The sequence below is a fragment of the Amaranthus tricolor genome, chromosome 1 (genome assembly GCF_026212465.1).
Source record: "Amaranthus tricolor cultivar Red isolate AtriRed21 chromosome 1, ASM2621246v1, whole genome shotgun sequence".
Lineage (NCBI taxonomy): Eukaryota > Viridiplantae > Streptophyta > Magnoliopsida > Caryophyllales > Amaranthaceae > Amaranthus > Amaranthus tricolor.
Window position 1 is genome coordinate 14,699,030 of NC_080047.1, and position 25,891 is coordinate 14,724,920.

At 34.0% G+C, this 25,891-nt stretch overlaps 1 protein-coding gene across 1 annotated transcript in view; it reads right to left on the reverse strand.

The window, feature by feature from the left end:
* Positions 1 to 25,891, reverse strand: part of LOC130805285 (tRNA ligase 1) — a 43,168-nt gene that overhangs the window by 12,155 nt on the left and 5,122 nt on the right. Inside the window, exons 5-18 of the mRNA XM_057669984.1 lie at positions 23,811 to 23,910; positions 19,921 to 19,999; positions 19,459 to 19,582; positions 14,245 to 14,351; positions 9,150 to 9,278; positions 8,075 to 8,139; positions 7,824 to 7,988; positions 4,640 to 4,800; positions 4,516 to 4,547; positions 3,587 to 3,753; positions 3,287 to 3,366; positions 1,271 to 1,336; positions 897 to 1,180; positions 3 to 110 (exon numbers count right to left, since the gene is read on the reverse strand). Of these exons, the coding sequence (XP_057525967.1) occupies positions 3 to 110; positions 897 to 1,180; positions 1,271 to 1,336; positions 3,287 to 3,366; positions 3,587 to 3,753; positions 4,516 to 4,547; positions 4,640 to 4,800; positions 7,824 to 7,988; positions 8,075 to 8,139; positions 9,150 to 9,278; positions 14,245 to 14,351; positions 19,459 to 19,582; positions 19,921 to 19,999; positions 23,811 to 23,910 (1,667 nt within the window). The remainder of the gene's footprint in view (positions 1 to 2; positions 111 to 896; positions 1,181 to 1,270; positions 1,337 to 3,286; positions 3,367 to 3,586; positions 3,754 to 4,515; positions 4,548 to 4,639; positions 4,801 to 7,823; positions 7,989 to 8,074; positions 8,140 to 9,149; positions 9,279 to 14,244; positions 14,352 to 19,458; positions 19,583 to 19,920; positions 20,000 to 23,810; positions 23,911 to 25,891) is intronic.

A 25,891-nucleotide genomic window follows, 5' to 3' on the forward strand; every position in this document is an offset into this window, starting at 1 on the left:
GCCTTTTGTAAGATCACCCATCAAACTTTGGACAAGACGACCATCTCCATAAGCACTCGAAGCATTAAGTAATTCCCGACAAAGTGCAGACTTCGCACAACCTGGTATTCCTGCAAGACAAGGATTGTGAAAAACAACATCTGTCATCAGTATTATATTATAGTGACTTAAAAACAAAACAACACAAAAGGCAGACAAGAAAACACATTTAGAAAATGAGTACATCTTATCAAACTAAGAACAGTGCTCCACCAAGATCAAGGTATCAAGAAGAAGAAAATATGCTTGCCTTCTAAACAAGCATTATAAACTTCAATTTAGTTTTATGTTATCTCTCCCCCTCCCCATCCCGCACACACACACACACACACACTCAAATTATAAATCAAACAAGTTATGCCACAAGACAAGTTCATAACATTTGAAATTTACAAAAAAGACAGATTACACTACAAAGGAAAAGATCTGTGTCATTTTAACATATGAAAGAAACAAGATGCAGCAAAAGTAAGTTTACAACATTTGTTAAGAACATAACAATGCCAAAGTCTCAACCCCAACTATGATGGAAACTAGTGTTGTCTAAGTCACCGGAAAAATCCATGTATGTTGTGATAGAAAATTTCACTATGGAATACATTTTTAATATAGAGTGTCATGACATCATGTAATAAATTAATATTGGGCCAAGTATGCTTTTCCAGCAAGGAAGGAAGTTTATAAATGAAGAAAATAAACTGTTGTTTTTCAACATAAATCATCCAAGGACTCCATGCCCTCCATTTATGTAGTATTGGATCTGAAATTTTTTTTCGAAATCCACATTTTCTCTGGAAAAAAGAGTAAACTTGATTGTGTAGCATAACATATCAATTACGAAGAAAAGTGGTAGAAACCTGGGAAGAACACGATAAGGCCTTCTTTCCTCACAGCTTCTTTGGTGCTAGGAGATGATGTAAGGGGATCCATCTCACATACTTTCTCAAGATCACCCTCTTCATCGACAGCTCCAACAATAGCCATAAAATCTTCAGACCTCACCAAATTTCCAGCTGTGCCTATGAGTGCTTGATTTGCAGGACTCCGTTTGGCATATTGTTCAAGGAAAGGTTCAGCCTCACTCAGGTAAATATCAGATCTCAGCTGTTTGTGGCCACACTTCCGTCTTATGTAAACAGCCCTTTAAAGAGAGAACCAATTACTATCAAGTTCAGCCAAATAAAAAAGATAACAATTTTGAAAGGATCCAACATCAAAAAGGCTACACTACCATTCATCTAGCATTTTGCTTAATTCCTTTTGCTTTGCTGCAGAGGTGCCCCAGTTTTTCATTTGTCTGCAAAACAAAAATTCTTCGTCAAGAAAAGCGTCTATTCTGTATAATGCTGAGCATAATGTTTGTTTTCAGAATGATTTTTATTGTAGAGGAACAAATTATTAAATATCCTATAAGCTTAAAGTGCACATTCCAACATTATACTTGTTCAGCATGTCACAGCTATTTATTATGATAAGAAACTACAATCCTTTATCAGAAAACATACAAGATCGGTTCGGCATATATACGATACAAACATCCAAAAACCACAATCTCAAAGAGCGTTTCTCTAAACAATTCCTTAAGCCAGCTTATTTGGATATTGAGTGATGAGAAAACTCATCGACCACCCATACTCATAAGTCGTAACACAGATACATGGTCAACATATTTAATCATTCAGAGTATTAAGAAAAATCAAAACACGAAGCAAGTAGCTTCCTACACAAGAACATAACACAAACAGAAAGCAGTAAACGAGGCCAACTATCTGTATCAAACTTCTCAAATCACCAAAGTTTACCAGCATTCCTAATCTACCAGTGGAGGTGTTAGGTCCTATCAAGGATAACCCAAAGACATACCAGTTAGTCAATTGCTTTACCAAGAAATATGTATGACAACACAAAAACTACAGCAACAGAAAAAGAGAAATACTCCTTCGATCCTAACTTAATTGCACCATAGAGGTTTCGCACTGCAGCCTATAAGAAGAGAGAATTTAACTGAGTCGGTGGTGCAAGCCTCAATTTGGAGAAAAATTCAAGAGAAGAAAAAATTGTTCCATTTGAATAGGGATATCCCCAAATAAAAATGTTGCATCTAATCTGGAACAGAGATAGCAACATTCACGGCACAAGATTTATGTTGCTATAAGGAAACTAACAAAACCAATTCTCCAACTAACTAAACTGTAAAAAGTGTATCTATGGCTTTATCGAAAGAAAGTGTGCAAGACCATTAAAAAAGCAAAAGACAAGATTGGGAGGAAAAAGAGAACCAACCCAGAAGTCCAACAACATGAAGTAAAAAGTAAAACCAAAGTCACGTGATACATGAGAAAGGGTCAAGCCAAGGAAAACCAGAAAAAGAAACCAAGGAAAAGTAGGAGATAATAGATAGTAGAGAAAATTAAAAACTGAACAATGCTAGACAAGCAAAAACACTAGACTGCACGGATTGGAGATTGAAACAAAAAAAAAAAAAAAGAAAAAAAAAATTCCACAAATTAAAGTATACAGATATAAAAAAAGGATTACAAATTCAAAAACTATAGAAGGATAGTGGGAGTTTCACCCTCGCTTATTCTGAACAATCATGTTATCTTAACATAAGGGCAAGCATCCAAGTGTAAATCAGAATTGTCAGACTCACAGCCACACCTCCCATGCTATTAAACTAATAAGATAAAACTATGCTTGGTGATACTTATTGTTATTTGATTACAAGTGCTCTAACCAAATTCAAAAAATTAGAGCATGACACATTAGCTTGATTTCAGCGATTACAACTCGCCTTTCTGGAAATAAAAATGCCTATATCTACGGATCTCTAAAAGTAATCTCTTTGTGAGACTGACTAGCAAGTGAATGACTGCATCAAATGCAAGAATCAGTCCTGTTGGCATATTGGTCACACAAAGATATTCTGTTAAACAATATAGAGTAAATCATTCCCCTCCTGAAAGAGAATAAATACTATAACCTTGATAGTTTCTGGCGAATCAAGTTCACAAGATTCATGACATATGAAATAGTTTTCTCTATTTACTATTGAGGTTTTGTACACCTTACCTTATACTCAGGTCTGTCATTGCTTACTCAAAGGCCTATATCTACACGAGGTACCATGAGAATCATTTGAAGAGTAGTGTTAAGAACTGTAATTCTAGAAAAAATGTCTGAGCAGCACAATGGCTTACTATTTTTCATTATTTCCTCTACCCTTACAGATATAGTTGTAGCTAACCTCAAATAATACGCCTTATAAGCCGCAGGACCATCTTTAAATAGAATTGATAATCCATTTCGTATCAGGAAAGTTCGTAACTGCAAAAGGAGAAATGATAAAGGTCAAGCACATGAACACCAGCAACTGACACAGCAGAACCAAAGGTTGTTGAAACACAGAACATGAAAACGAACATATAATTTAATGCCAAATATGTTACTTGTAAGCATAAAAGTATATCAGCATGATCCTATGCATCTAAGTGCACACACATGCAAAAGAAATAAAGACAGGTAACCAATTCAGACGTCTATTTACCTTGTATGTGAGAAATTTCAATTTAACCATTAAGTTGGCATCTTCATCAGCAAGTGAATCTGCTCCAGATGCATTATCCTTGTCTTTATTGGCGTCAATCATGATTTTGCCAATGTCTGCAGCTCTCTGCTTGCTTTCTTTGTATAAATTTACGTCAACAAAAAATCCTGAAAGCATTCTATTGTAAGAGCCTCCAAAGAGATATTTCATTCTCTGATTAAACGATTGAATGCAGAAATTAGACGAGTTTTAACTGCGATTAACCATCTATGTTTCATGCATTCTTTTGCAATGAAAAAAGGACTATTAACAAATCAAATGATACGGCAGAAAAAAGATCTGGATTCATTGATTTCATTGAATCAGTGATAATAGGTTTCTTACAAATATTATACATACTCATTTCATAATTCATGCACATGTAATCACAGGTTTCTTCTTTCTTTAGCAAATGGAAATCATTGCAGTTGGTACTTATTACCAAAGCAATCAAACCCTAGCTCGTTTGTCTCATATTTGATTAATTTCATTATTATTGCTTTCTTATAATCATGCTACTAATAGAAGCTAGCCATCAAAATAGAGTTTTAAAATTACAGAAACAAAAAATTTGACATTCCAACTCAATGTTTTTTAGGAGAAAATGATTACTCTCTCCTGTCGCCAATATTGCCAGATAAATTTTGTATCAGACGACCACATATAGCTGTATAACAGTATAAGGGCTCTTCCATATAGGTCATCCAAGATTTGGAGATTGGGGTTCATTATTAAATGATTATATGTACTTTGAACTCCTTCGATGTTTTTCTACAGGCTGTATATTTTTTATAGGTGTTATCACCTAAAAACATAAAAGCACTATAAATTTCCTAATAAGAGAAGTTCACTTGCAACATTTTCAACTGCATAACATACAGATGAATTACCTCTATATAATGGCCATAAACCAGGATGGTGCCTGAAGATACAAACATTGCTCTCTGTCATTATATACAACGCAAGTGACCTAAAACAAAATAATAGAATTCCTTTCAAGAGAAAATTTTAGACCTCATTTCTTTCTGGTATCTCCTAAACGCAGAATCACTGTGGACATGAATGACCATTTTGTAATATAAATTGTCATTTGTCATGGTATCAGCCTTGTGAAAATTAAAGTAACATTTGAAGGCAGCTGGGAGCCGTTTTTCTTTCATCGCACGAATCATTTCCTGATAGAAGTAACAGAAAATGCTAAGGTACAATAAAGGACAGTTGGAATGAACAAATGAGGACAAAGAGGAAATAGAGAAGAAACTAATACATACGGGCATACTGAAACAGACAGAAATACAACCCAAGGGAAATAAGAGAAGTAGTAACCAAAAACTTACTATATGTTGGACAGAAAGCAATCAATTTAGGAAAAAACTCTAAGCCAAAGAATATAAATTTTCAATGACGCGTGGTATCCCTATGTTTTGACAGTTATAGGTGGGAGTGGGAATCCAAAGATATATACGAAATATATTCCTCTTACTGTAAGAGTATAGTTTCATGGGATGATTATGCTGAACTTTTCGCTCAATACCCCAGTATTCATCAAGGAGCTTGTCCTAAAATCAATATATAACCCCCCAATAATAGAATATAAAATTAAAATTTCATTTCATAAACGGGAATTCAATCTCCTCCGTTCTTGGAAGCCTACTTCCAACAATTTCATAGGAACCAAGGAGATATTGAGATTCACAATTCCCATGGGTTTGCCTCAATGATTTCACTCATGAAGGAAGCACATTACTAATATTGAACTCAAGATATTCACAAGAAGCAGATGTAAAAACAAAGTAGCATAGCATCACATCGGCCGATTGCGACTGTTACCGCATTTTTACACTGACCAGAATTATTAAAAGTTCAAAACCATATCTTCATATCCAAGGGAAATTAGAGCCAATTCTAGAGCTCATTATTGAAATAATTTATTATTAAATAAAGTAAAATATACAAGAGTAGGGATGAGGCATCCCTAAAGAAAATAAGTAAATTACATTAAGATTCTATGTTCATTCCTATTTCCTACAAAGATCATCTAGAGCAAAATCGTTTGTAATTCTGTCCCTCAATGTATGTCTACTCGTCCATTAAAGCATTCGCATTTCGGTTCTTCTATCTTTCTACTATGATCCTTTCTAAAAGCCCAATATTCTGATCTATATAGTAGCGCCGGTCTAATGGTTGTTCGATAAAACTCACACTTTAACTTTAAAGGCACACGTCAATCATATTCCAGTAGTTTCTCTCCATTTTTTCCACCCACACTTAATTTTATGAGTCACATCTTGTTGGATGTTCCCACTACTCTGAAATACAAACTCAAGGTATTTAACGCATTCACTTTAAGCAAATTTCTTTCTCTTCTAACTTTATAGTGCCTCTCACTATCATGTTTGTGCTAAAACTACACTCCATGTACTTTGTCTTGCTCCGACTTAATTTGAAACCTCATGACTCTAACTCTTGTCTCCATCGTTCTAACTTAGCATTCATCCCCTCCATAGTCTACAAAATCTCGAGTACTAAGTAGTGTAATGAAATTAGGATCAAGGGTCGGATATGGATCTACAAAACTTGGACTCGGACCCTAACATAGTAGACCAAGATCTGGCTCGGACCCATAAGGTCCTAAAAAGGAAGGACCCAGACCTTAAATTAGGGTAAAATTTGGGCCCAAGACCCATGACATAGCCCAAAACATGCCAGAAACTTGGTTCTCTCCCAAACTATGTCTAATAAAAGAGCTCTATCCTTGAAAACTCATACTTCTTTTCATCCAAAGTGTCCAAAGAATGGCAAAAAAAAAACTATTCCAAAGAAGTTGAAGGTGACCGTTAGTTCCAAAACCAAGGAATCTCATTCGAAGGAGATCTCTAGATTTCAAAGGCGCTATCCAACACAACTATCCCCTAACGCTAAATAATCTACTCCACAAAATAGAGAAAGATATGGTTATTATCTTCCATGATATTAGAACCAGTGTCACACGATTCACTCAGTTTCCCTGCGAATCTCTATTGGGTTTGACCAACCCTAACCGAGGTTTGTTCGTGTTTCAAATCGCTAAGATTTGCATTTTAAATCGATGAAACAGGTTAAAAACCACACTAGAAGTGTGAGTTGGGTTTTTCTCTATCATTTGAATTGTAAAATGAGGGTAGCATAAGTATGTCTAGTTGATAAATTATACTAGAGTAGAGGAATCTTAGAGGTTTATGAGCCTCTCAAGTATCCTCTCAAAATCTAACTTCCTCCCTACTTTTAAGACTTATACAAGGCAAAATTTTGGATGGCACACTATTTGCTAAGGCAAGAAGATGTACCAGAAAGCACATCTCATCGAGTACCATATTTTCTTTTGATAATCTTATGTCAAAGAGAGCCCAACTTCAAACGAAATCTCCACAACTATTTCCCAAGTAAAGCATTAATTTTAACTAATTTAGTGGCATGCCTAATATTGTTAGTCTAATGCTAGTCCATGAGAATTTCCCCTTCAATGTTTTAACCTTAGTGGCACACCTAAGTAGCATAATATTTTGATCTAACCTCTCTATTTGAGCCAATCAAACTATATCCTGAAATAACATCTTACTCACTTGATCTATGTCTCCATTGTAAAAAATTGGGCCAAGGTACTTGAAACACTCACTAGGAAGGAACTTCTTCATATCTAACTTTACTAACACCTTTGTTATGATCCTTTGTGATAAAATAACATTCCATATAGACATATAGTAGTTTTTTCACATCCCTGTAGTGATCTTGCCCCCCCGGATGGTAAAGGCAAAGTTTTAATATAAAATTTATCCTTGTGAAAGCAAGAAAAAGTACTGAATTTTACAAAACTGTATCATTGAAAAAAACACAAATTACAAATAAAAACACAATAATTTGTTAAATCCCATGAGTGCATGTAAAAGCAGTGTGCACAAGATCACAAGCAATCAACAATCACCAATAAGTAAATCACCAGTAGGATAAATTGAGGACCTCTATACCTACAAGATTGAAATAAGTGGTACCTACAAGATTGAAATAAGTTACCACGATCCACAACAACTCAAAGCAAGCATGAGAACATGGAATATCAGAGACCTACAGCTATGGTAACATATCAATAACATTTAACTTAAATAAAAAAATTAAGAAAAAGTGGCTCTACTGAACTAATATAACAATCAGTACACCATACCTGCAGCTTTTTAGTTGAATAGTCAGCTGGCTGAGCTTGCAAAAACTTTGTAAGTATTGATTTATCAGGAATCCTGGAATGAAAATCACCTGCCTCTTTCCCCAACCAATCTACAAAATTGGGGCAAAAGGAGGAACCAACTTCTTCAAGAAGAGCTCTAATTTGCTGCGTAAAAGTTCCCAAAACCAATAATCATCAGGTAAGAACAATGAACAATTACCAAGTTATGCATATAGAATAAGCCACATCACCTGCTTCTCATCAGTCCTTTTTGCAGCACAAATTTCCCGCAATGTTGGTCCCAAGTCCAGATGAGCTGAAATTAGTCAATAGTCATTAATGCTTAAATTAGAAACTTATGAGGAAAACTCCCTATTTCCATGACAATGAAGGAAAGTGTAACAAAAATATACATATTTAATAATTAAGCAAGTAGAAAAGGACATAAGTACAAGAACAAGCTACAATGATACATGCCCACATCGTATCTAGACATAAGTACAAGTACAAGGTTATCATCATCTTTGCTATTCAGTTTCACGGATTAGATTTTGAGGCAAACAATACCAGAGGAAAACCTAATTGAAAACTGTATTCTGTTCCACTGCCATTCACCAATCCAAATCCTAATTAATATGATATGAAATAAAGGTAGCACAATTCAATTAGGACAACAGAGACTGAAATGTCAGCAAACAGAAAGCAATAAAAATGGAGCAAGCAATGAAATTATCAGTAAACCATACTGCAGAACAATAAGAATGATTCCATCACAAACACAAGACCATTAAAGGTAATTACCACATCAGCACCATGGTTAGAGATTTACACACAAGCAGATTTTACGAAAAAGATCTTATCAGGAGTAATGAAACCAAAAATGATACTCCCTCCTTCCCAAAATTGATGTGACGTTTCAATTTTGGGTGATTTTTGTATTTCAATGATTAATTGCTGTTTTGTTTGCTTCAGAAACTTGATATTGTAATAATGTAGTACAATGATCAGATTAAATAGGTTTGATTAATGAATTCAGAAGATCTTAGTTTCTTTGTTTTTTTAGTTTAAGTTTATGGGTTTAAATGGGGAAGGGAAATGATTTGAGGAATGTGAATTTGCAAACTCTGCCAACATACTTTTGAATTGGTTAGGTTAGTTTAAAAAGTTAGATTGGGAGGCAGTAAAATTTTCTTTAGAAGAAAATGTTGCAACAACTTTGGGACAACCAAGAAAGAAATACCAAGCAACAATTTTGGGATGTAGGGAGAACTAAGCTAACCCCACACACACACACACACACACAAATTAGACTTGAGAGCAGCTTACCCCCTTCCGCTGGCGGAGGAGAACAATCCAGCAAAACCTCCTGCAAATATTTTGAACTTTCTGGGCTTACAACACGAGCAACTAAACCTTCAAGAATTTCACCTTGCACCTTTAAGTGGTCTTTTGTTCCTGAACTCAGAAAGATGCGTATTCGGAAACATTATTCTCAATTAAAGAACAATGGAAAAGGCGTTGGTGAAATCATCCATGAAAAAGACGATAATAAACTAAATTTCAGTTCATAGTTTACACCTCATAATACCAGAAACCATCAATCAACTGTATAGATTAGCCCCCTGTTTTTTTTTGCAGAAAATGTTTAATCACATTTAAGTATTTGACAACTTCGCTACAACCCAACTTCTTAAAAAGTTTATCTTTTTCACGCAGATTGATTAAATATATTTCTATAATTATAAAATAGTATAACTGAAGACCTTTAAACACCAGTTCTTTGCGAAAAATGGAAAATAAATAAACCCCACTAGAAGCAAGAAAAAAAGACAACAATCAAATAGTATGTGAGTGAATTAGGTAACTCAACAACAAAAAAAATAAAATGAATGGGATAGAGGGATAAATTTATTTTCAAATGATAATCAAACAAACTTTTATCCTCCCAGAAAGCACGATTACTTTCAACCTTAAACACCAGAGAACAGTAAATTATTCTTCAAGGATTATAGCGGTTTAACATTATCTAGCTCACCCTAATTCACATTGCCCATGAAAGAATATTACTGAGCTTCAGATCAAAGCACAAGCAATCTATTTAGCATAAAAAGTGAAGTTGAATCCAATTTACAAATTGATCTATAGAAACGCTACTCCGCAAAAAACATGAAACATGCATTTCAATGTTTTCCTCAGAGCCTCATTGTGAAAGTTTTCATTACCTGAGAGCAAAAACATTGCATGAATCGCATCGCATTGCATTGGCCGCATTGTAAAGATTTTCCAAAAAAAGAGCATTGTAAAGGTGTAAAGAGACAACGATTCAGGATGTTACTAGAAATATCTCATGCTTTGGCCAGTATTAGGTGTTACCAAAACCACATAACTCTAGGTACCACATCACCGCTTACCATATATTTTGCATTATGGTCATTACACTAGGTTAGGAATTCAATTTTCTTAAAAAAAAAAGTCAAAGCCAATTTGAATTATGGGCTAAAACAAGGTTGCATAGCATCGCATAGATTTCCCTAGTTGAAAAGGTGTAAAAAAAACCAATTTTGGGACGTTTCCAGGGCTAACGTGCATTCAGCTCTGCATCACTCCTATTACCGCATCACCGTCCTGTTACCGCGATCGCGACTGTTACTACATTGTTGGACTATAGTTTAATTATGGGTTTAAGGAAATAAGCCGCACGGATTCTGTTTTGAGACTAAAAAATTGCTTTCCTTTTGTTGATGCCATTAACCTTAAAGTAGAGACAACAAGAAATTTCAATCATGCAACACAATCCACACAAAATGCTATAATTAGGGTTGCACATAGAATGCTTTGACACGAAAAGTAATCTAAACTAGTTAAAATAAGGTCTGGAAATTTTCAAGACCGGACCAATTGTTGACATCAAAAGGAACTTGAAATTCTTTAAACGGCTTGGTCCAGTCATATTTATGAATTTAATTTATCAAATCTTAATTTTTTTAATAAAATGATGGCTAGAAAAAGTGCTTTAAGAGAATATTAACCTCGAGGTAAAAAAAGAAAGACGGGAAATACAGGAGATAGAGAAAGAAGTGAAGAATAAACCAATCATCTCTTGTATTTACTTCACTGCAGAGTTTACATTTTGCTTCTGCATTACCAATGAAAATTTCCATCTTTTTGGTCATAAATATAATATATTAATCATTGCAACTGCCAAGTACTTATACGCAGTAGCCGCTAAGCTAATATTTGTTTTTGCATGTGTTGTGACTTGTGAGAAAATGTAGTCCGAATTTTGAATAAAGCAATGAGCCAATGGTAATCAACTTGCTATAAATGTTGGAGTTTTGGTCCCAATTACCTAATAATATAATGGGATATTCTACATGTTAGGCATAAACTTTTGCAAAAGGCCAATGGTAGCAAATCTTAAAAAAGCTCCACAAAATAGCATTGTACTTTTGAAATTTAAATTGCCGTAAGATTAACGTCCAAAAAACGTTAGATTATACGTTAAGTTGTGAAATTATGTTTTTAATCTTGTATTCTTCTTCATCCATCTTATTCTTCACTCCTCCATCCTGAAACATTACCAAATGATAAATCAAAAACAACATTTTCAATGAGAATCTTCACTCATTCTCTTTCTGTGTATTTTTGTTTTTAGGACTAAATTTGATTTTCAGGAATATGTTTAATTTGAACCCTTGCTTAAAATTTGTTGTCACTAGTAATGTTTTTGGTGATTGTGTATTTTGGAGCATAATTGTTCTTGATTAGTACCAATTTATATTAATTTTTGTGGATATGGAGACTACATTGTGGGGTTTTACGGAATGCGTCATTCTGGGTTTTTCCAAATATCTTATTTTTATTAATAGTATTGCTTTCTTGATTAGGTTTCAACTTGAGATAATGGGGTACTTAATTGCAGTCACAAGAACCAGAGATATACACGGGCATATGTGAACTTCAATAGTCTTGGTGATGTTTTCGAGTTCGCTGAGTTCTTTAATGGCCATGTATTTATCCATGAAATGGGTAACTTTACTTTTGTATGCTCAACGGAGTATACTTGTGCTTCTTTTTGTTTTTTATGTTGTAGTTGTGAATGAATTAAATTGTTGCTTTATGTTGTTTAGGGACACAATATAAAGCAATAGTGGAGTATGCTCCTTCTAAACGTGTTCCTAAGCCTAATGCCAAGAAACATGGTCAAGAAGGGACTATATACAAAGGTTAGAAGAGTTCAAACTGATGACATGTTCTTGGTTCATTCTCATTGAAAATGTTGTTTTTGATTTATCATTTGGTAATGGTTCAGGATGGAGGAGTGAAGAAGAAGAACAAGATGGATGAAGATAGAAGAAGACAAGGGTAAAAACATAATTTCACAACTTAACATGTATAGTCTAACTTTTTTGGGCATTAATGTTACGGCAGTTTAGATTCCAAAAGTACAATGCTATTTTGTGGAATTTTTTTATTTGCTACCACTGGCCTTTTGCAAAAGGTCGTGCCTTCTATATAGAATATCCCTAATATAATTTTATTACATCATCTAAAAGTTTGATTTCATTAGATTAATACCACTAATAATGTTAGAATTGCAAAAAATCTGTCACATGAGAGTCACTCAAACGACCTTCTAAGAATGCCAAATTCCCTCCCTTAAAACTAGAACATTTTGTTTCTCTAAAAGTTAGGAACACACTCACAAGAGAAAGCTTTTAGCTCCTTCAATCTATGCTACATGGACTCGGGTACGGGTACGGGTATCGGATACGGGTGTGGATCCGAGTGTCCGGTACGTCAATTTTAAAAATTTGGGATACGGGAACATTGTCCTGGTATGGGACATGGGTACGCAGATACGGCAAAATATAAAAATATATATTTTAAATGAAATTAAAAATAACTCGATAGTCAATAAAAAAAGAAATAAATAAATACATATTCTAAATGGGTTGAAAAGTTAAAGTCTAAACCTTGTAACAGGCTAACAGCTGTTAAGTGATTAAAAAAGTAGTAATATGTCTGTCAAGTGTCAACTTTACACGATTTAATAAATAAAAAATAAATATTAAAATAAGGAAGTAAGAGAGGTACTTCCTTTTCCGCTTTTAAGTAGTAGGTCAGTGGTTTTCTCTTACTCTATTAAGAGAGAGAAAGGATTTCAGGGACAATTCACATCAATTTATAAATCATGTGTGAGAAAGTGTTTCAGGGAAAATAAAATCACTTTGGCAACCAAAAGCCCCAAATTCCATCCTCGAGACTGTAAAGTTGAAGCTCTAAATTTCAAGATTAGGGTTTAGAGAATTGAACCCTAAAAATGGCAGCACATTATTAATCTCTTTCTCAAATCCTTGTAACATTGTGCCGCACCCATGTTCATTCCAGTGTACCGGATCCGTATCCAGCACTGGTATCCGTACCTTTGAGCCGGCGAAATTGGAGAGTCTGAGTAACATAGCCTTCAGTAGAGCAACACAAAAAACTTTGAAAAACTTTATTTCTAATTCTCTTGCCCCCTTCATTAAATAGAAGGCAACATTATTCATACTCCCAGTGTTTCTTTTTAGTTGACTACTTTTACTTTTTGAATTGCTTTTTTACATTGTCTACTTTGGAAACTTGTGGGAGACGGGGAGGCCCTTAGCTGGAATTCTTACTTCCACAAGAAGATTGTTAAAAAAACATACAATAAGACCACTCTTAGTTTTAAGAGGCGTGAGGCTCACCGATGCACAAAAAGGTCCTTACAAGGCAAAGGCGCGGGCATTTTATATGCGAGACACACAATTTCGCTTAAAAGCTCCAAAATCAATTTCAAAACATATCTAAAACGTAAACGTTAAAACAACATGAAATTCATATTATAATAACATATAAGTAAGCTAAACACTACCGCAACACATAACGTCATACTACAACTCGATAAATAGATAACATAGTCTTGATTAACAAAAGACATAAAAACTAAAACAAAGACAATGGTAAAGAAAGAAAAATGTGGTTCTTGATGTTTGAAACTTTTGTGAGACACTAAAAGAAACACTTAAAATCTAAATCAGAATCATACGTCGAGCAGGGAACATGACAACATTTCAAGGTTATTAGGAAACACTTCTCGCTCTATTTTTTCTTTGGGGCAAGAAAAGGGGTATAATTTTTCTTTCCATTCACTAAACAACTATGAATTGAGGTTGTTTCAATAATACCGGCACACACGAGCAATGCGAGGCACACAAAACGGCACGCCGCCTAGACTCAAGGAGACGTTAAAGTGGTCGCCTCTTAGCGCCTCACACCTAGCTTTTTAAAACATAGGGACCACTCTCGTGGTTATTTTGTAACCACTTTCTTTATGCACACCAAAATCAAACAAGTACTTTTCATTACATAATCTTATGAACAGTAGATTAAGAACCTGGTATAGAGATATCTGCCACTTCATCCAATGCCTTGCATACAAGAGTTGTTGTTCCTTCTTCACATAATGCATCAAATGCGGCAAAAAATGATGTAACCGACTTCCTACATAATAATAATGATCACTAAAATAATATCATAACTAAGCTGTCAATTACACGTCTAGGGTGATCCCCCATAGGTCACTACAATTTAAAATTATTGTATACTGAATGAATTTTACTAAATGTATGAATTTAACAAAATATATATTAATACTTTCTCCTTTGACATGATTTTTGGATAGAATAGCATCGACTAACAACTATTATTAAGTCAATCAAGTCAATCAAATTTTTTGCTTCCCATAAATTCATTAAATTGATTTGAATATTTGGTTGATTTGTTTAGCACAGTTATTAATAGTTACTATGATGAATAAATTAAGTAGATTTAAATTGCATATTTGTTTGCATTTATATTGCAAACGATTCAAAGGCATCTTCTAAACAACTCATTCTTCATGAATATTCCAGAAATCCAACTCGTTCAATTATTTGAATAAATCTAGGAGTTCATGTGATGATGGATAATCGTGATTCGTGACTTAACTAGTTGTGCGACAAAATAAGAAAGGCCTATGAGAACTTAAAAATTTAGCTTCCTTTATCAACTATGGGGAAGCCAAAACCAGAAGAGGGGCCCTTCATCACACTCAATGAAGATGATATACTAGATTTTAAAGTCTTGAGATGCTAGAGAAAAGGAAGAAAATAAAATCCTTCATTAGAAAACAAACAAGGCAATATGATGTTGCTGGAAATCACGTCGAGTGAAGTTTAAATGTTTGATATCAAATCAATTTGGGTAGAGGTTTAATGATTGGATCTGTCTACCAGCTTCGAGAACTTGTTTTGATTTTTGAAACTAGATAAGTGGTTCTTCAAATCAAGACACTTTGATGCGCCTTTTTTCAACCTTGGTGTTGTTTGATATTTTTGGACAAGGTAATTTCTAGATTACACCTATTCCATCAAGTATTGAATAGGGATTTGTTCAATTCCCCAATGGAATTTTTTTCTCTCATCTTCATCGTCCTAAAGTAATTTTTTTCCTCATCTTCATCTTGGTAAAGCTTTAATGGTGTCAGCATCTTCATCTTCAAGTCTTCAACAAACAAATTAATGGAGCTTTAATGGAGCTTCTCATCTCTTCTCCTCATCATCTATATCTTCAAGACTAAATGACAATCAATAAGTTCCATTCCATGGTTGTTAATTTCATCTTCTTTAGTGCTTATCATCTCTTCTTCAACCATATTCCTGCTACAGTCAAAGAAACAATAAACATAGCAATGGTTGAATGGGTCTTTAGATCTCGTGCAGCTTCCACAGCGGTGTTAACACGAGCTTTAATGGAAGAAGTATAAGAATGACAATTGTCTTTGCGAAGCTATGTCGTGCATGTGTGCAATCCATTGTATGACCAAAATGAGGAATCTGAGTAACATAAGTTCTGATTGATATTTCATGATTTATGCTGATATTTGGCGGTATGGAAACCACATCATCCCCGATAGCGCATCATCATGTCCATTACAGTGACCATTACCGCATTTTTGCACTATGGACGTAATTAAGGATAAAACTAGTTGGAGACGTCATATTTGTTTCCTAGAATTTGGTTAGTCACTTACGCCTACATCAATAGCGTAAAAACATGGCCACATCGCATCACATCAACCGCTTTGTAAAGGTTTTCAAAAAACAAAACAATATTTCTTTATAATTTGTCTTGCATTATCGCATTTTTACACTATGCCCACACCTATGTCACATATGCCTTGTTATTAGTTTTGGCTTTTACGATTGCTTTTATATTTCTTTCGTCGTGTTATTTGCCTTAGTTTTTATCTTGTATTGCATTGTCATGTTTGTTTGTCTTGTCTTATCTTATTTGTTTTCCTTTCTAGTCTTTCTCGAGCCGAGTGACTCTTTGGCCACATCCTCCTTTATTAGTATGGCTTACCGTCTTCCATCCCTCCCCACCCCTAACTCTAATCATAGTTACTATGAGCGAAGTATGATGATGATAATGATGTTGACGACTTCAATATAAGAGGGAAATGGTCAGATTAATTTAAATGGTGTCCTACTCTATTCAAGTTCGTGATCATGAGGTCCTACTCCATTCAAGTTCGTGAGCGTGTGGATGAAACACCCTAATTTCCTAAACAAAATTTAAACCTGGTGGCAGGAATGCCATGAAAAGGATGGGAAGGATTGAAGCAAGGTCATTACTGGTCCTAGACAAGGTAGGCATTTTCCTAGAGTCTAGAGCTAAAAAGAGGCTCAATACTCTATTTGCAATTTATGGTTATTTCTTTTATCAATGAAGAAGTATAAGACACTTCTAAATTTACAATGATAATAATAATAATAATAATAATAATAATAATAATAATAATAATAATAATAATAATAATAATGATGATGATGATGATGATGATGAAAACAATAACAATAACAGCAACAACAACAACAACAACAACAAAGCAAAAGCAAAAGCAAAAGCAAAAGCAAAAGCAAAAGAAACAAGAACAAGAACAAGAACAATAACTATAACAATAACAACAACAATAATAATATAGAAGTCCGATTCTTCTATTTTACCAAACATCCATTAAGTGACTATAATTAACCCTCTATAGAGAGGGTCTATTTCTTTCATTTCTCCTAGGGCCCATAAAATGTCAGAAACGACACTAGATTCAAATTCGAGAAAAAGTTTTAATTCCTTAAAACTAAATTGAAAGAGTGGAATCTTAAGGTTTTTGGCATTGTTTGTGATAAAAGGAAGGCTCAGCATGAGACATAGATGATTTAGAATTCAAGGAAATGGAAAATGATCCTTATCCAGAAGGAATCCAACTAAAGGGAGAATTTGAAGAACGAATAGAACCACTTTAATCTCTTAGAAGATAGAATGCCGCAGAAAATGAAAGTTAGATGGATTAAGATTATTCCAGGGTAAATTTCTAAGGAACAAAGGGCCTTTGTTAAGAGTACACAAATTTTGAATGCGGTTGTGGTTGCATGTGAGAGAGCGGGATTTTTGAAGGCAAAAAGTAAAAAGCGAATCATTTTCAAAGTGGATCAAAGCTTGTCTTGATACTCATGCTTCTTTGTAGTGATTTATAGTCACTCTTGTGATTGGTTCAACACTAGGGACCTTAGACGGTTGTCCTTTATAATTCTGCTTGGTTGTTGATTACTGATGGTTGGTCTTTATAAGGTTTGAAAACGGGGTGAATATTGGTAGAAAGGACGTGTGTATCACCCGCTTACAATATTCGGATGAAAACATGCTATTTGCCGCTCTACGAAAAATTTGGAGACACAAAAGGTAATATTAAGTTTTGAAAACACTATGGAAGGGAAAGAAAAAGTAAAGATAATAAAAGAATAAATAAAGATTCAAAAGGGTATGGGAAAGGAAAAAATGTGTATTACCTAGAAGGATTGTACACAGTTAGGGATGGTAACGGGTCGGATCTAGATTGGGTCCAAATCCAGATCCAGATCTATTTTCATATGTAAAACTCGAATTTGGATCTGAATCCGCATGTCTAAATTTTCAAGACTCGAATCAAATCCATGGATACTGTAAATTCGAGTCCAAAACGGCTCCAACTTATTTTGGCATGTTTGATTTAAATTTTGCATCGAATTGAGATTGCGATAGTTACATTCGTTAACTAATGATAATAATATATATAACTACACAATCTATTGTCCAAAATAACATTATACACCTTAAAATTGTTCTGAAAATACCCAACTAACAATTTGTTCATCCATAATCTGGTTCGATGAGAAGATCGAGATTACTTCTATATAGTACAAATAAAAATTAAAACAACAATGTATAAAACCCACAAGTTATAAAACCCACAAATAAAAATTAAAACAACAAATTAAATCCCACAATCCCCTACTCTCGTCCGAAGAATGAAACAAGAATAGGAGAATAGCGCAAATTATACTAGGAAGTGTTCAACAAAACCCACAAGTTACAAGATCTATCTCATCTCATGGAAGAAAAGAAAAACTTAGCCACAAACTGAGCCAAAAATCTAAATTGTTTTGTTAATGGATGGATGATTATACCTCAGAGCCTGGAATTTAAATTCAATTTCATTGCAAGGAAGCAATTCTATTTATCTTGAGATTAATAACAACATGATAACAATATTGCAATTGCTCAGAGGAAAGAGATAATTGTGGTGGTTGATTGAAATCCAACCATTAGGGTGAGTCAGAAAGATACGTAGAGAAAGATGAAGTTAAAACTGAATTAATGTTCAACAAACACGCCACAAGGAGTGGGGGCTTGGGGAATGGGACTTGGGGAATGAGAAGTGAAGACTATGGTTTGAAATTTGAAAGGGAATTTAGGAATTTAGGTTTACAAATTACTAAAGAATGGGGAGTGGGGTCGTTTAAGGCTTAGTTGGGCTTTGGGTTGTATAGTAAATGCAATTACCTAAAGGCATTTTAATAATAACAACGGTTCCTAAGGATCCACGGGTCCGATTCTGGGTTTTTTTTGAGACTCGATTCCAGATCCATCAATTTTGAATGGATCCAGACCTCTTTTAGGACCCTGACCCGCAAGAACATATTCGGATCCGCGGATCCAGCTAGGTCCAGTTGTCCAGGATCCATTGCCATCCCTATACACAGCAATAAAGTGAGAGAGAGAGCGTAATGCAAGACTGGAAAAGTTGTGACGAGAGAAAAATAAAAAAAAAAGATTAGTATGTCGTATATATATAATACTAAATCTTGCATTGGGTAATATAGGCTATAACTGCAAAAATGTATTTACAAAGCCAAAAAGAGCACAGTCACTTGCAACTTTAAATCAATTCAGCTTTGGATATATTGATTGAAGAGGGATAGAAAATAGAAATTCCTTCCTCTCATATTTCCCTTCTCTTTTACTGCCAGCTCCCCAGTACCATTACCAAACAAATAATGAACAGTTTCTTCTCTCATTTCCTACATATTATCTTATCCAAACATTGTGTGAAGGTCGAAAAAAGCCAAAAATGCATGGGATGCAACAGAAAATCTACAGAAAGCAACGCTCAACTCAAGATTGTATCACGTCAATTGATATTAGGAAGTAAACCGAACTAATCAAACAAAAACAATAGTTTACTAATTACCTTGTAGAGAACAGCCAAATATGGTTCGTTGGAAGCCTCCATTTTCGACACAAAGCAATTACTTCAGGAGTAGAATAAAACTTTGGTTTACCGTTTCCCAATTCTGTGACAGCAGTCACCACAGCTGCAAAAGCAACAGAAGAAAAGCATCAGGCAGCTGCAGTACACTAGGCAATCTTAAATAATTGTGTTCACTTCTTGTTCTTACTTGCATATGGCCAACATTAAATGTTTTAAACAGTATGGCCAGTCAATTCATAAGATTGATTCCCAATTTAGAGAACATTCCCCTTAAGTAAGGGCAGCTTTTAGAGGTTTTGAACAACAGGTATTGACCAATCGACAAGGTAAATGTACTTTTACTATTAGTAAATAGGTATCCCTTCCCTAAGCCAAGCACTCCAGACTGAATACCGAAAATCTTAAAGTAAAATTTAATATGAGTAAAGCAGTGTATTGCACCATAATCATCAAGCGGACGCTGGCCATGATCACCCAAGACAGCAGTTACCAGTTCCATTGATATGCACATTCGATTTTTCTGACAAATCAAAATTTTACAACAAACTATCACATAATCTGGGTTTACGAAGGTAAAAGTCAAAAATTAAAAGAACCAAAAATAAAACAAAATAAAATTACAATAAATACAAATTTTTCACAACGTTCATTTCACAACTCAAGCAAACATCAAATTTTATATAAATCTTTAACAGTTTAGATATTGCTGGAAAAAATGAGGCTTGATAGCTATCAAAATGGTGTATGGAAGGAAACTTCCACAACAAAATCTTTTATCTTGCGTTATTTACAAGTCATTTAGATTACAACCTTCTTATAACACGTAATTTAAGGTTAGAATTTTTCCCCCATGTAAAAGCAATCGCAAACACGTTTTCTTTTAGAATTCTTCTCTAACCAATCAAGTTATTCAAAAGCATAAACAATGCCTCTTTGATCGATAGAGCTACAATTCACACATTAAGTTCAAGATACACAAAAAAGGATGGTCCAAACTACAATTGTTTAAGGACGGGTAGTGAATCGGGTAATTCTTTAAAAATCTACCCGCGGGCTCAAATATTCAAAAGCCCGCCCACATACTTATTTGTTGTTTTTTCGTTTAGCGTGTGACCTGCGAGTAAGCGGGCATTTCTTATATAAAAATTAAAAGAGAAATTACACATGGTAGCATCGAGCTTTCATGAAACACTAGTGATAGCATTTTTGTAAGATTTTTCCACATGGTAGCATCCAGTTTATGCCTTATCCAACTGCCGTAGCATTTTTCGTTAAATTCTTGTCAATTTCCGTTTAATTCACCATTTTGACGTTTCTACCCTTATCAAGTGTTGGTTCTTGTCTTTGTAATTTGCCCTAAGCATTTGAAAACGTTGATAAATTAAATGGTGAATCAAACGTCAAAATGGTAAATTAAACATTTGAGAGCATAAAAATGATTTAAGGCAAATTATAAAGACATGAACCAACGCTTAATAAGGGTAGAAACGTCAAAATGGTGAATTAAACGAAAATTGACAAAAATTTAACGGAAAATGCTACGACAGTTGGATAAGGCATAAACTGGATGCTACCATGAGGAAAAATCTTACAAAAGTGCAACCACTGGCGTTTCATGAAAGCTCGATGCTACCATGTGGAATTTTCCAAATTAAAAATGCAATACAAATTATAAAGTTACACTTAATAACAATTAAAATAATACAATATATTGTCCAAAATACTCCAAATACATAAAAAGTCTCAAAACACTCAAATTACATAATTATAAACATTATGTTGGATGATCCAACGAAAGCAATGTTGCGATCATCGATTATCATCATCTTACTACGGAGTGATGTAGACAATAGATGAATAGACTAGAGTACAAATAGGAGTATTAAACTAAGCTGAGTAATTATTATTTAATGAGTAATATAGACAGTAGATGAGTAGACTACAGTAACTTAAAAAATAATAGAATTATCATTTAATAATTAATATATTAAACTAAGTAGGCAGGTGGGTATACACGCGGGTATATTTTAGTGTCGTTACCCGTCCATTTATCTTGGCGGGCATTTTTTTTTTGAAAAACATTTTTTATTCCGCCCATTTTTCAAGCCGAGTGGGTCGAGCCTGGCGGGTTTACATTCATCTTTCCAATATTCTCTCATTACATTAACAAAAATAAAGCAACTGTTGAACTTTTTTCAATGGTTTTTCCTTAAGAGTAACATAATGACTTCGGCATATTAGAACGAAAAATAAAATCAATTTAGTTAGCAACTATAAAAATGAAAGAACTACTCCAATTCTGTTAATCAAGCAATCAACTACACTCTTGAGCAGACCTTGATAGACGAATCCATTTCGGTTTTAAGCTTAAACTAAGCCCATGTTCAAGCTTAACCAAATCCAGGCAAGAGTCTCCATTTTCTAAATTCGTATTCAATATGACCATGCAATCTTTTGAGCCAAGTCAACCTCGGCTTTAAGTTTTTTAGCTGAATCGTGATCAGAAATACTCATGGTCAAATAGCCTCATTTACTCCCCAACCTTTACGAATAACCATATTTAATTACTTTATTTTATATGCATAAGAAATTCTAAGCAAAAAAACGCTCAAGAGTTCCCTCCTTGTTGTTTGATGTATGATGCACATCTATTGGAACTAATGAATTCTACCTCAAAGAAACCTAAACCAGAAGAAAATGAAAAAAAAAAAATTTGATAAACAAATATAGTGAGAGAAAACTTTTTCCAACACTAAATTATGAAGAATATGATTAGCACCAATATTACTTATGTGCCTAAACTAGCTATTTAGAAAGTGCTTGGCCTGATGGAAAATTGTTTCATAGTTATCTAAAAACCCATAAAAATAAAGGCATGTTAAGTTGGAGGATTTGTTGCATTGCTATAAATAACATTGTGGCAGTGATTTGATATATGACAACAATGGGCTTATTTAATATACATAAAATTTCCTAGTTTAAGTCCATTATAATTTTTAATAGCAATCTAGAGTCCCAAAATCCTACAATCATTTTTCATTAAACTTTTGTTGATCAATAAGAAACATATTTAAAATTTTAGGAATTCATTTTAGAATCACTACAAAAAAATGGTCACATAGAAGATCCTAAAATAAAATGCTTTTATTCTAGCCACTTTAAGTTGATACTATTTTCATAGACCAAAACATCAATATTATACACATGCTTAATACCAATATGCAAATATATAGATTAGAGATGACGGAGTTCGGTGTTGCCTTTCTTTGAACCATGGTAAGGAAGAATGCCAAGACCTTGAGTCCAAGATGTAGAACACTCAATAACCGAGCTAACACCCCACTCTCTTCTTAAATCAATATGGAAAAAGCACATGCTTTCAAATATTAACTGTGTCATACTGGTTGTTAAGGAGAGGAAGTTGATAACATATGAGAGGAAGAATAGTAGAGTGAATAATAAGGCTTATAAAGGTTGTTAGGCCACTTGTACATCCTTGTTATATTTTGTCATTTCTGTTATAATAATTGGGGTTGAATTGTACAGATGTCCAAAGTAGTTAGGAGGTCATGTTTGGCTATATAAAGCCATTCCTCTTGTCATTTGTAATATCTGATTTGGAAGTGAGTAACAAGATTGGAGTGAGGCAGGCTCGAACGTTAAGAAAACATACACTAACATTTTGTTCTTGTCTTCTACGAGGGTGCTTGGTTTTTCAGTTCATAACAAACCGTCGAGTCAACTTGAACATGCCAGTATATTTGGCTTCACATACCATAAAGTCAGATAACATGCAATTGCAAATATTAGTATAGCATATTCCTCGACTAATCCAGGCCCAACAACCACTAGCTAATTCTCTTCATTTACATCATAGTCCTCTTAAAAGCCCAAAAACTGAAGAAACAACAAATCAATAACAAGAAGTAACATTGTTACAAAGCATTGTAAGGCAACACATTGTAGCGTGAGTGTATAAAAAGATCATTTATCCCTTTATCACAAAATAATTAGCACCATGTACCCGTTGAACAAACAATAACCAAAAAATACAGCTCCAAATTGCTCTTTATGCTAAGGCCTAAGATTCAATCTTACTTAAGTAAGCTTTACGCAATCATTTCCTTCTACCCAATGCTCCAATATGCAAACATTATTATTAAGCTGCAGCCCATTGTATTTGCCACTTACAAAGAGGTCATATGATAAAATGTTGTGTGCAGCAAAAGCCACTTAAAAGGCACAAAAGAGGTCAATTGGCAAGATGACATTCATAAATATGGAACATTAGATACTGAAAAACCTTCACCAGCCAGAGACAACCAACTCACCTCAAGAAAGTCGTTGAATTCTTCCTGCTTTTTGCTTGCCTGAGTACCCCAAGCCTCTCGAAACATCCTTCCAAGAACAAAAACACCAACTGCAGTGTATCTGCACCACCATAACAAGACAATTATGTCGTATATACTTAATGTAAACTTAGATATGTCCCTAATAATGTTGGTACCATCCAAAAAATAAGAAATGGTACTTGGACACGACTAAAGGGAAGAAGAACCCTAGTTTAAATTGATGATAAAAATTATTGTATTGCTAATGAGGAATTAGAACATTCATTCGTTGAAAAAGAGGAGAGTGGAAAGTTATACATCACTGAACATCAACCATGGTTGTTTTGCTTTCTCTCACTTACTTTTGCATGCCACATTCTCCCAAAAGATAAAGCTAACCCATTATTTTAAACGGAGAAAAATAAATTGAATACATGAGAGAGAGAGAGGGAATTGCAACTGCGAATTGTTATCCATTATTATGTTAAGAGGAAGCCGGTAAACACAATGCAAATGAAAAAGGAGCAAGTCTTCCACGTCATTATTTTTTGCTCCTTGGTTTTAAAAGGCGCATGTGAGGCGCCTAGGTGTGACGCGCACCAAGGCAACCAGAAACACGCCTCGGAGACTCAAGGCGCAGCGCAATACAAGAGGCAAGGAGTGGCGCGCATCGTGCACCTCGTGTATGGATTTTTTTTTTTTTTATTTTTTTTTTTTGCTTTTTTTAAGTTTCAGGTGCTAAAATACTTGTATTTGCTTGATCTATTGGATTACCCTTAAAGAAATACTCTTTCCGTTCCTTAACGAAGTTCCCACAAGAAATGTTCACGAAAAGTAAGAAAAATAAAATCTTTTATATGGTGGATATATTATTTTATTGAATAATAAATTTGATGGAAGAAAAGTGAAAACCATAAACATTAAAAAATACTCCCTCCAATTCAGAGTTAATGTCCTATTTGCTTTTTGGACACTATTCACATTTCACTCTTAATTTGTATTTAATTCTTAATCTATAAATTTAAATATAGTCAGTGGGATCTTGTTTGATTCGTCTCAATGTAAAGGTTCTTGATATGAACTTTTTATAATTTTTACTTATGCACAATTAGAGATATTATGGATTGAATAAGTGCATTGGCAAATATGCAAAAAGCAAATTAGACATTAGCTCTGAATTGGAGGGAGTATTAAAAGATAGTTAGTGGAAAAAATATGGGATCACAACTATTAAAAAATGTTTTTATAAGGTTAGTGGGAAATATGTGAGAACCATAAGTAATATAAAAATGTTAAAATGAAGTTAAAGGAAGATATGTGGGGACAATAAGCATTATTAAAATATTAAAATGCGGATGGACAAGGTTAATATTATCCTAAATTTATGATAAAAATACAAAGATTGTTTATGAGAACAACAAATGAAACAACCCAAAATGGTAAATGGGAACAACTTTATGGAATAAAGGTGTAGTTGTTTATTTGATTTTAGAAGAAAGAAAAAAGCCCCTTTCTTGCCCTAGCCAAAGTAGATGAAGATATGTTTCTCTTTCACAAGTGTACCATCATTCTTAACCAGGTATTCTTCTCCCCTTTTCTTCTTTGTTCTATGTTCTCTTTATTCTTCTTTTTTCTTTCTGATTTTGATAGCTTCTCTCTCTTTTAGTTTGCTTCTTCTTATTTTATTTTATAATGCTTGGATTTTTTTTCTTTTTTTCTTTTTTATACTTCTATCCTATCTTTTATTACAATGATTTATTTAATCTCTTTTGTTTTTTACAAATTACTCAAAAGAATAATGATAAAATATGGTGTATGTGACGAGTGGTTTAATTTAATTACTTAATTTTCTGCCCATTTTGTTATAGTAATCAAGTCTTAGCATATAATTTTTTTTGTTTGTGCTATCATTCAATTGTTTGTGCTTGTTTTGATAACAATGTAAAATGATTTACAGCCTAAACAATAATTTCATCAACTTCAACTGCATCTTCATACCCTTTGGATCATGCAAGAGAGTATGGTCAACTTAGAACTATATTATCTTATCACTGAGGGGTGGAGCAAAGTATTCCAGGCCT